At 44.0% G+C, this 12,584-nt stretch overlaps 1 protein-coding gene across 2 annotated transcripts in view; it reads right to left on the bottom strand.

Moving 5' to 3' along the window:
• The window catches only part of PRKCZ (protein kinase C zeta), a 122,408-nt gene extending 116,940 nt beyond the window's left edge, over positions 1-5,468 (bottom strand). For both annotated transcript variants that reach the window (XM_066636820.1, XM_066636821.1), the window contains exons 1-2: positions 5,365-5,468; positions 2,095-2,313 (exon numbers count right to left, since the gene is read on the bottom strand). In XM_066636820.1, the coding sequence (XP_066492917.1) occupies positions 2,095-2,159 (65 nt within the window). In that variant the 5' untranslated portion in view covers positions 2,160-2,313; positions 5,365-5,468. The remainder of the gene's footprint in view (positions 1-2,094; positions 2,314-5,364) is intronic.
• Between the last annotated feature and the right edge of the window lie 7,116 nt (positions 5,469-12,584).

The raw sequence follows: 12,584 nt of genomic DNA, 5'->3' as shown, positions 1-12,584 counted from the left end.
ATGACCAGGAATGCAGCTCAAGTTTCAACAGTCTGAGAAGCTTGCAGTCCATCACAACATGCTTGGTTCTCAACATATTTCAAAGTCAGGTCATGGCATACACAAGTTTTCACAATAAGACCACTTAACAGGCTGAATTTAGTTTAAAAAACAACTTGCTCAGAATGGAACCATATCAGTTTTTTAAAAATAAAATTTCTCAGAGTGAAACTTGAATGTAACTTGAACTATTAGAACATGCCATGTCCACAACTCCTATATGAACTATATTTGTTAACATTCATGAGAAAACCACATAAATGGATGGCTAAGAGCCTGGTTGACAATTCAGTTAACCTTGACACTCTGGTTTAAGTCAATGTAACAGGCTGAAACAGAATTTTCACTAATTTAAATTGCTTTTTTTGGGGGGGGGGGGAGACCTAAAGTAGCGGCAATGTAAATCCCAACGGGGGTTGCAGCCGATTAGCAGAAAATGTACTTCACATGCAAGCAGTTTCAGATTCTGTCCCTGGCATACTCTATAGCAGGGGTGTCCAAACTTTTTAGCAGGAGGGCCACATCATCTCTCTGACACTGTGTCGCGGGCCGAATTAATTTACATTTCCAATTTGAATAAATTTACATAAATGAATATATTAGAGATGGAATTTGTATGAATGAATGAAAGTCTTGCAATAGTTCAAGGCCTATAAAAGTCCTTGCACAAGGCAAGGCTAGCCTTTCCTTCACTGCCACTGCTGCATCACAGATGTGAAACAGCAAGCAGTGGAGGGAACCCTTGTCCAACAGCTCGTGCAAGAGGTCAAACAATCATCTTCACACTGAGAGAAGTTGCGTCAGGCCAGCATGGGCTCTAGCAAGTCTCTGGAGGGCCAGATGCTCATTGGAGACTGGGGGCTCCCTGCGGGCCGGATTGTGAGTCCCTGAGGGCCGCAAGTGGCCCCCGGGCCGGGGTTTGGGCACCCCTGCTCTATAGGTACAGCTAGGAATAACCCCTGGCTGAGCCGGAAAGATGATGCCAGTCAGTGCAGGCAATATGGAGGTAGATGGATCAAGGGTGTGACTCAGCAGATGGCAGCTTCACATGTTAAGCGTAAATTCAGTTTAAAGAACTTCTCTCCTGGAATTTCTATTCCATGTTAAGAAGATTCACGCTTTGTACAAACAATATGAAGAGAGGTCCAAAGGTTCCCTTGTCGTTAATTGTATATGCACAAGATTTTCTTGCTGTGATCATAAAACACTTAAAGGAAGGAGTACCAGCTACATCAAGCACAAAGTACAAAGTAATATTTCTCTGCTGTACTATTACAACAGATTCACAGACAGATAAGCCAGCGTACGTGTTTTGGTTCCATTCAAGCCAATCGAGGGCCAAAACTTAAAACCAACTTCTTCTGGCTGAACTGTGAGCCAAGTTCTAAAAAGGCTAATTTACACACTATCTTCTTACAGCAGCACAACACACCACAGTCAGGATTCAAAGAAATAAGGAAAGAGTCCTGCAGCCTCCTGAAGGGATTTAATGGGTAGGGAGAAAAACAGAAGAAAACCACAGCTTCCCTCCCATAAAACTCCAGAATTTAAAAAACAGTTTGCAATGGAGGAAGAGATCTGCTATTCAAAACACAAGTTGTCAAATACTCCACTGGGCTAGTCCAAGTAAGCCTCTGGATTCCAGCACACAGAGTAATAGCTCCACTCTACTCTGAGTGCATGTGATGCAGCTGCCTTGCTGAAGCTAAGCAGGCTTGGGGCTGGACAATATCTAGCTGGGAGACTGCCCAAGAGGACCATGAATGCCAACTTAAGTTCCACCAAAGAAAAAGATAGGATATAAATGCATCAAAAAAACTAATTCCCTTGTTTACATCGTTTAGTAAGATTTCTTTATATAATTGAATTCCTGGAAGTAGAGTCACTCTTTATCATATGCCCAGCACACTCCTCCCTTCACGTTACTGGTCAAAATGTGGTTCGACAATCTCATCCATCAGTGGTACAAAACTCGGTGCTGACAAACATGAGACTTAAAAGAAACCGACAGAGAACAAGCAAAACACAATGTGAAAAATCCTTCATAGAACTTACCCATTATAATGAGTTTTTACTCTGATGAAGTCTCCCTTCATTTTTGATCCCATTCTGCTAGGCATGATATTAATAAGACCGTCACGAAGAAAGGTGGTCACTGGCTTTGTAGACTTGACTTCGAAACCATTCAGAAGAGGTGGGAAATTTTAAGGAGTTGTAATGACTGAGCAGGTGACATTCGCTTGCTTCTTCTTACAAAGACATTACCCCATTATCCTGCAGGGACAAACCAAAGTATAAATGCACACAAAGTAAACAAAGCATTAGCGCAGTATCTGTTCTGCTTCTAAACTCAGGCAAACACAAAGAAGGCCAACAAAACAATGGGGCAGTTCAAATTTTCCAGTATTATGACCTTACTGTCTTGTTAAACAATTACTAAACTGCTGCGAAAGCTGCTTTAAAAAAGAACTAGCATGCATGAAAATATGAATCGCGTGAAATACAGAAAAAACTCACTGAAAGCAGACCTCATTCAATTTTAAATTGTTGTACTCTCTACAATAAGAAGTGTATGATGGAAAATTTGTAAGATGCCAGCCAGCAACGTTAGTCACTGCTGCTTGTAAAACGGTAAACTTCCACAAACAGATCTGCCAACGCTTTCATTTGCAGGCACAGGTACTGCTAAACATCTTACAAAACATACAGGGGAAGGAAATAAATGTGTGTTTTAGCCTTCTCAATCGGCAAGTAACTTTGGGCTACGCACAACAAGCTTTTCCTAAATTGAGAAAAAGAACATTTACAAATTAGTATATCCAATTTACATTTAGTACACTACCGTGTACAAAACAAGAGGGAAAGTACAGCCAGCACCTGACAAGAGTGTCAACAAGCCAAGGCTGCTCAGAAAGTTCTCTCCCCACTTGCATTGTTTTCTGTCGCGCCAGAGCTCAACAGGGAAGCTTTCACAAAGTAAACATTAACATACTTAACTCTTCCCATAAGTGCTTAAGGTATATATGTAAGAGGCAATGCTTTCCTCCGTTATCAGGTTCAAGCAAAGAATGCTTTCTACAGCACACAACTGCTCACAGATTTAGCCCTCAAAGTGTCCCTCCTCCCATTTGAAAGTTCTGGTATGAAGAACATGACAGGTGTCAAAACCTTTGGGCAGAGGATATGAATTCACTTCTCAGCTAAAAGAACACATACAAATGCCTGCCAGTACTTGGGGCTATCATACATTTTCCCACTCATGAATAAGAACTTCTTAGAACCTATTTCCCTTACTCCCAAGGAAAGAAAAGTACATTAAGAGGGAAAGTACACAAAATCTTACATTTTGCTTTCACATCAAAGAGCTATAATGCACTAGAAACATTTTTAAAGCTTTTGCATTTGGAACGCAAGCCTATGCGCATTTACATGGGAGTAAGACCATTTAACACAGTAAAGTAGTTACTACATGAACAAATATGTATAGGATTAGTAGGACAGCTAGAAACCAATAGGATTGTCCGTCCCATACATCAGTCTCCCCAACATCCTTAGCCTTATGCTTGTCATGACAGCGAACTTTTAGTTGAAAAGCGGTATATAAATACTGTTAATAATAATAATAATACTCTCTTTTTTCCATCATAAATTGCTTTGTACATGTTTTAGTCAGAAAAGTAATACAGAAGTCTATTCAATAAAAATACAATGATTTTTCTTTTTAATTCCATCTCTATGCATGTTTACTTCTTAGCACTTATTGACATGTTTACAATTTTTACTTTCTCATAAGTGTTTTTTTTTTTAACTTACTTCAACCATCCAGGAAAAGCAGTTAAACACATAAAACAACAATTTACAATAATGAAAGTAACTCTGTAACCACCACCCCCCCAATGGCTTTTAACATGATCTATACATGCCGCTGCCTTGGGAATTTGCTTCAGCAGACAAAAGGCAGGGTACAAATCTTTTAAATAAATCAATAATAATACATGTGTTACTGACAGAGTTATACTATTTTTAGTCCCTCATCCAGGGAAACCTCGATTTAACAGATCTTGGGAACAACTAATATATAAACTCCACAAAAAATAGTTATATACGTTCTGCAGATGCATTTCCACACTGACTTAAATGCATTTGCATTGAACAGGCTTTCAGCATTAACAGACACCCTTCCCCCCAGTAATCCATTAAATTGAGGATGCAATGTAAATTGCTTTGGGTATCCTGAAAAAACAGCCTTTAGGGGAAAAAAGGTGAAACAAAACAATGAAATATACTAAGAGAGAAAAAACCTAACCTATGTATGTATACTAATACACACACACAAATATATATTGGTTTCAGGGTTTTTTAAAACTCTCACACACCTATTCTCTCCAACATAAAACTTTTTGCCTAAGAAGAACTTCCCTTTTCCTTTTTTTAACCTGAGTTCCAGGTTAAAAGTCCCAGGGAAGACCCCAGCCTCAGATGCACTGCTTCCCCTGCCTAAATGAAATACACTCATTAAGAGAGCCAAAACCTAACCTGTGTGTGTACCACTAAGTGTGTGTGTGTATGGTTTTTTTTAAAAGCTTCCACACAAACATAGATTGTCACCCCTTCTATCTCCCCAACATAAAACATTCCTCCTTAGAAGAACTCACCTTTTCCCTTTTTTAACCTGAATCCCGTGGGGGGGGGCAGACCCCAGTTTCAGGTGGGCTGCCTCCCCCACTTCAATGAAATACACTCATTAACAGAGAAAAAACCTAACCTCTGTGTGCGCACGCGTGTGTGTGCATATATATTTGTTTTTTTAACGCTTCCACACACACATTGTGTGTCAAGAGAATTAATTCTCTAATTTAACATGGAAAAAAACTGTGTGTGTATATATTTGTGTGTGCGTATATACATATTATATATATATACACACTCTCTCTCTCTCTCTCTCTCTCTCTCACACACACACACACACACACACTTATATGTTTGGTTTTTTTTAAAGCTTCCACACACATATTGTGTGTGTTAAGAGAGTTACGGGGAAAAAACTATGTGTGTTTATAGATACATATACACATACACACATCTATATATACACACATATATAAAATGTATACATACATCTAAATGTGTGTATATCTAGCTATCTAAATATATATACATACACATATATACATACAATACATACGTATATGTTTTTAAAGACTACAGAGACAGGCTGCTGCCTCTTGCTGAACAGAGGAGACCAGGCCTGTGTGGGGCACATCCAGACGTACATGTGCTGACGCGCGTCAGGCTCGGACCCCAGAGGCCGCCCCCAGGACTCACCTGCTTCTCCGCCGTGCGGCAGCCAGTCCCAGCCCACTCGGGCTGCTCCCACAGGACGAGTTTCCCAACTTCCCGGGGCCGAGGCGGGCTCCTCAGCCGCCCCCTCGGGAGCGCGCCTGCGTGAAGGGGCGGGGCCGAGGGGCGATGCTCCCCCTCCCTCGCGCGCCACCGCCCCTCCTCCCCCAACATGGCCGCCTCCGACCGACAGGGGGATCCCTCGCGCTCCTCCCCCGCGCACCTGCCCACCAATCCGCTCCCGGGCCCCGCCTTCACCTGGAGCCGCACCCCGAGGGGCGGGGGGACGCCGGGCCGACCAATCGCCAAAGGGCATCCCGTTACCTGTAGCGATGGAGGGGCGGGGCCAGAGCGGCGCCGGGAGCCAATGGAAAAAAAGAAGAGGAAGCCACTGCGGCCAATGGGCGGAGAGCTAACAAAACAGAGGGGCGATTCCTAATCTGCCTAGCAACAGGAGCACTGCTCGCCCGCAGGGGTGGGAGGCAGGCAGGCAGGCAGCTCTCCAACAGGTGCTGTTGGCTTGGGTGGAAATCCGACAGGGAGCTCCTTCTCTGGGCAGATACCAGAAGAATTATAAATATTCATTATAGATGATGTCACAACAGATATAATTATATGTTATATACTGTAACAGCATATATACATTATATATACCATACGTTATTATATTATTACGTTGTATGTGGTATATCACAACATATATAATTATACTATAAAAGCATATATGCTATACATTACATATACTATATATGTATATCTATACATTAGCTATACCATTATTATTACAACTATTATTACATTATATATGGTGTATCACAACATATATAGTCATATATACTATAACAGTATATATACTACAGGTTATATATAATGTTATATCATTATTATCTATTATTACATGATATGTGCTATATCACAACATATATAATTATATATTATATACTATAACAGCATATATGCAATATGTTATCCATATCGTATGTTATTATTATAACTATTATCACATTATATATGATATACCACAACATATATAATTATATATTATATACTATACCAGTATACAGGTTTATGCTATAGCAGTGTTTCTCAAACTGTGGGTCGGGACCCACTAGGTGTCTCACAAGCCAATTTTAGGTGGGTCCCCATTCATTTCAATATTTTATTTTTAATATGTTAGACTTGATGCCACCATGGTATATGACTGCATTTGGGGAAATGTCACAGATCTAAACTTTTAACAGTCTACTATGTATATGCTTTTAACAATGATAGTCAATGGGACTTACTCCTGGGTAAGTGTGGGTAGGATTGCAGCCTAGGATTGTTAAAAATGTTCCTGCTTGATGATGTCACTTCTGATCATGACATCACTTCCGGTGGGTTCTGACAGATTCTGACAGATAAAAAGTGGGTCCCGGTGCTAAATGTGTGAGAACCACTGTGCTGTACATTATACATAAAATATGCTATATTATTTTAACTATAACAGTATAAATAACATAAAAATGACACATAAACACGACATGAAAATTTTAAAAATGTGAATAGCAACTATCAATAGCAATAGTGATTAAACCACTTGTTGCAGTAGTTGTGGTTAAACTACTTTTAAAGTATGCAGGACACATTGGTCATAAATTCAGTGTTAAAAAAGAATATAATCTTGTGGCATCCTAAAATCCCTAAGGCTTACTGAAGTGCATAACCTCTAAAAGATGCTATTTTGGGACAAGATCCATTTCAGGGTGTAGACCTATATTATTATTATTATTATTATCATCATCATCATCATCATCATCATCCCGCCTTTCTCCCTGGAGGGACTCAAGGCGGCTTACAAACAAGGTTAAAACAAATTTAAAAACATAATTTAAAAACATAAAAACATAACGACATATCATAAAAACAGTAGTCAGATAAAAAAGTAGTCAGGTAAAAGAGCATAGCGCAGCAAATTAGAAAAGGATCAAGCCTGTAACCAGATGTTTAAAAAGATATTAAAAGATGTTTAAAAGGCCAGGAACTCAGAAGGCTTGTCTAAACAGAAGGGTCTTCAGGCCTCGCTGAAAAGTTTCAAGAGAGGGAGCAGTTCTTAAGTCAAGGGGAAGGGAATTCCATAGTGTTGGTGCCACTGCTGAGAAGGCCCTATTTCTTGCCGCCACCCCACGTACCTCCTTAGGCGGCGGCACTTGTAAAAAGGCCTTCTCTGATGACCTAAGAGGACGAGCCGGATTGTACAGGAGTAGGCGATCTCTAAGATACCCTGGCCCAGAGCAGTATAGGGCTTTAAAGGTCAAAACCAGCACCTTGAATTGGGCTCGGAAACAAATGGGCAGCCAGTGCAGCCGCTGGAGAAGTGGACTGACAGAGTCAAATCGCCTACCTCCAGTAACTACACGGGCCGCCGCATTCTGCACTAGTTTCCGAACTGTCTTCAAGGGCAGCCCCACATAGAGCGCATTACAATAATCTAGCCTCGATGTCACCGTGGCATGGATCACCGTGGCCAGGTCTGCACAATCCAAGTACGGCCGCAGCTGGCGCACCAGCCGAAGCTGAGCGAAGGCTCCCCTAGCCACCTGGGAATCCAGGAGCAGCTGCGAGCCCCAAGCTGCGGACCTGCTCTTTCAGGGGGAGTGCAACCCCATTCAATGCAAGCCAATACTCCAGCACCTGCATCGAGGATTTCCGAACCAGGAGAGCCTTTGTCTTATCCAGATTTAATTTTGGCTTGTTAGCCCCCATCCAGATCCTCACTGCCACCAGACAGAGCTCCAGGACCTCAACTGCCACCCTGGAGTCTGGAGGAAAGGAGAGATAGAGCTGGGTGTCATCAGCATATTGATGGCACCCCACTCCAAACCCCCGGATGACCTCTCCCAGTGGTTTCATGTAGATGTTAAATAGCATGGGGGACAGAATTGAACCCTGTGGCACCCCGCACCTCAAGGGCCAGGGTGTTGAACAGACATCCCCCAGTACCACCTTCTGGGACCGATCCTCCAAGTAGGAGCGGAACCACCGCAAAACAGTGCCTCCAACTCCCAACTCGGCCAATCAGCCCAGAAGGATACCATGGTCAATGGTATCGAACGCCGCTGAGAGGTCCAGCAGGACCAACAGGGACGCACTCCCCCTGTCCATTCCCCGGCGTAGGTCATCCACCAAGGCGACCAAGGTGGTTTCCATCCCAAAGCCCGGCCTGAAACCAGATTGAAAAGGATCCAGATAATCCACTTCATCCAAGACCCTCTGGAGTTGAGACACCACCACCCGCTCAATTAACTTGCCCAGAAAAGGGATGTTGGAGACTGGTCGGTAGTTGTCTAATACAGTGGAATCCAAGGAGGGCCTCTTCAGGAGGTGGCGAACTACCACCTGTTTCAAAGCATGTGGTAACGTCCCCTCCATCAAGGAAGAGTTGACCACCCTCCCTATCCACTCAGACAGTCCACCCTGGGCAGCTCTTCAGCCAAGCTAGGCAAGGCTCAAGCAGGCAGGCAGAGGTAAGCCCTATTGAATGCAGTCTCCTTCTCAGTTGACCAGTGGTTCTCAAACTTTTAGCAAAGGGACCCACTTTTTAGAATGAGAATCTGTCAGGACCCACCAGAATTGATGTCATAACTGGAAGTGACATCATCAAGCAGGAACATTTTAAACAATCCTAGGCTGCAATCCTACCCACACTTACCCAGCACTAAGTTTCATTGACCATCATTGTTAAAAGCATATGCAGAGTAGCCTGTTAAAAATACCGGTCTGTAACATTTCCCCGAATGCAGTCACATACCATGGTAGCATCAAGTCTAGTATCTTAAAAATAAAATAGTGAAATGAATGGGGACCCACCTGAAATTGGCTCACGACCCACCTAGTGGGTTCTGACCCACAGTTTGAGAAACACTGCAGTAGACATTCATAGGATTGTGCTGTAAGTGTGTTTTATTCTTGTCCAGCAGAGGGCAACAGAGCCCTATGGAAAGCCCTGTGTCGAGACATGTGCTTTTAAAAGCCCTATCCTTTATTGCATTTTTACATTAATATTTCACAGACTACTGGAGATTCAAAATGTGGGAGGTATAGGGGGAAAATTGCAGCTTGGTTACCTAGCAATGTATGTGTGTATTTATATTATGCTGGCAACATATTTGGCAAGTGACTTTATTGGAGGGGGTGGGGAGGCAAGTTGAAGGATGTGCAGAATTCCCCTCCCGCCCAAGAAAGTTCACTTGTCCTCTTGGAAATGGTTTGGCATCTCTGCATAATTCTCCAAATTTTTCTTCTTGGGAGGAAGCCTGTAACTCATTTCCAAAGGCACGTTTTTGAAATGCCAGGGCCAGGGCCACTGTGGGAGAAGGGGATGTCCTGGCATGACCACTCAGTCCAGGACACAACCTGACCACTGCGACAGGGGCAAGGAGCCAGCTGAGTCAGGAATACCAGGAATGCACACTGTTGAAACATTAACCGGGAGCCCAAGACTCTCCTCCAAGCCCAGACCTCTGGAGGCTGCAAGCTTTGAGGCCAAATTCAAAGTGCTGGAACATTCACTCCTTAATGGCCTCACAGACCAGAGAGCCCACTTGCTGGTGCTGACAAGAGAATGAGCAAATAGTCAATGGAGTTCTAGGCCTCCAAATAAAGAGCTTCCCCTTGAAGGTACCCACCTCCCAGTATGGAAATAGAGCCTGAAAGGTATAGTTAGGGCCCTGGAGTAAAAATCTCAGTTCACCTCAGACCTTGCAAGAAGTTATCTGTGACACTTGAAATGAATTCCAGGGTTCTTCCCATGGGGGGAAAATTTATGTCCATCAGTAGACAGGTGTGTGTGTGTGTGTGTGTGTGTGTGTGTGTGTGTGTGTGTGTGTTTTCTCCCCCTTCCAAGCATGACTTGTAGCTTGCTGAAGCAGAAGTGGGGAGAGGAAAACAGAACATAAGGAAAGTCCTGCTGGATCAAGCCCAGGGCCCATCTAGTCCAGCTTCCTATATCTCACAGTAGCTCACCAAATGCCTCTGGGAGCACACAAGACCACAAAAGACCTGCATCCTGTTGCCACATTTTCTCTGCCCACAACAAAAGGAAAAGGTCTATTTTGGGTTCAGGATCAGAACAGATGTGATACTGGGTGTGTGTTTGCTTCGCTGTCTTTTTTTCTTCTTCTTCCCTTTCATCAGGCGCAAGCCATTTGTGGAACTCCTTGCCACAGGATGTGGTGATGGCATATGGTCTGGATACCTTTAAAAGGGGATTGGACAAATTTCTGGAGGAAAGGTCCATCAAGGGTTACAAGCCAGGATATGTATGCGCAACCTCCTGATTTTAGAAGTGGGTTACCTCAGAAAACCAGATGCAAGGAAGGGCACCAGAATGCAAGTCTCTTGTTGCCTTGTGATCCTGTGCTCCCTGAGGCATGTGGTGGGCCACTGCTGTGAAGGAAGCTGGAGTAGATGGGCCTTTGGCCTGATCCAGCAGGACTCTCCTTATATTCTTACATTTCCATCATGCTGCATTCAGTATTGAGTTCCCTGTTGCCTCTTGCGTCGTGGGTCAATTATCAGTAAATCTGACATCTAACCGGAGTCTACGGAAAAGGATTGAATGGTGCTCAGAAATGCAAACATCTTTGCAGAGGCCAAGCAGCGAAGGCATGATTATATGGTTGTATTTAGCAAGGGACACAGAAGAATCCCAGAAAGCTGGGGCATCAGGACTGGCCTGTCCTTGAAGTCAGGTGAAGGAGTCATTTAAAGTTTGGGAGAGGGAGCAGTGAACTAGTGGGGAGGTGCCTTGCAACTGCCCTCCATTCCCACTGGCCTCCTGGGTGCCCCACTCTGCAGTACCCTGTTCCTGTTCTCACTCTCTTCATAGCTGTAGGTCTGGAGGAAGAGGTAGGGGTGTAGTTGCAAACCTCTTAACAACGGTGAAGAAGAGAATCACCACTGTGCAACCCAGTCAATCATGCTGCCCCTGCTGCCTGCCTCCTCACCTGCCTGCTGCTTCTTCAAAACAGACTGGATGGGAGTATCCTGGGAGCAGTTCTGAAGAAGGAGAGGGTGGCCGAGGAAGCAAGAGCAATGATGTGGGGGCACAAGGGGGCAGAAAAGACAGGGGGTGGGAATTTGAGTGTTTCAGGCACCAGTTCTGCCTGGGCCAGGCCTGAGAAGCATGCGGCACAAGAGAACTGTTTAAGCTGTTTGTTCCAATATTGCATATAAGCAACAGGGACCAAATGTGTACATCTGTGGGCTGGACAAAAATGGATTAAGCTATTCACTCTCTAGTTCAGCCATTTTCAACCACTGCGCCATGGCACACTGGTGTGCTGTCAGTGGTCCACAGGTATGCCACAGGAATTTGGGGGAAGGTCATTTATTATTAAGGCCAATGGGGGGATGTGAGCCTTCACAGTGTGCCTTGTCAATTGTCAAAAACCTGATGGTGTGCCGTGACAATCTTAATGCCTTGCCAGTGTGCCGTGAGATGAAAAAGGTTGACAATCACTGCTCTAGTCTAAGTACAGACAGGGCAATTTGACCAATTGGGCCAATATGGCCCCATGCCTGGAGTTGCACTGCCTCACCACTGCCACTCATCCTGATGTGTGTGGGGTGTCCCCTACAAAAATGTTCTGCATTGGGCCCTGCAGCTCCAAAGGCCAGTCCTGTAGAGATGTAATTAATGTTGGGCACAATCCTAACCAACTTTCCAGCACTGGCATAGATGTGCCAGTGGGGCGTGTGCTGCATCCTGCAGTTGGGGGGCAGTCATGGAGGCTTCCTCAAGGTAAGGCAATGTTTGTTCCCTTACCTCGGAGTTGCATTGCCTTTATGTCAGTACTGGAAAGTTGGTTAGGATTGTGGCCGTTGTGTATGTTTTAACCTTGATTCTGCCCAAAGTCCTAGCTATAGAGAACAAGACTTGAAAAGAGAGGCAGTTTTGTCCCCCATATGCAGTATCCCTGCCCCACAAATGCACGCTTATATTGCTTTCTGATAAACCTCTCCATATGGACTCCCGTTACATCATTCCCTGAAAATATGCCAGCCCAGTTCAGGCCCAGTTTCGGTGATGATGTAATGGTACCCCCTAGTCAGAGATGAGCAAGACCTACATTTCTTCGACTTTGACTGACCTCGAAGCTGATTTACAGAGGCAGAGAGACAGTGCTGTGCCCTCTGTGAAGTTATGGTTGCCAATGGCCTTA

The sequence above is a fragment of the Tiliqua scincoides genome, chromosome 9, assembly GCF_035046505.1.
Source record: "Tiliqua scincoides isolate rTilSci1 chromosome 9, rTilSci1.hap2, whole genome shotgun sequence".
In the NCBI taxonomy this organism is placed as follows: Eukaryota; Metazoa; Chordata; class Lepidosauria; order Squamata; family Scincidae; genus Tiliqua; species Tiliqua scincoides.
This window is presented reverse-complemented; position numbering and strand designations above follow the sequence as displayed.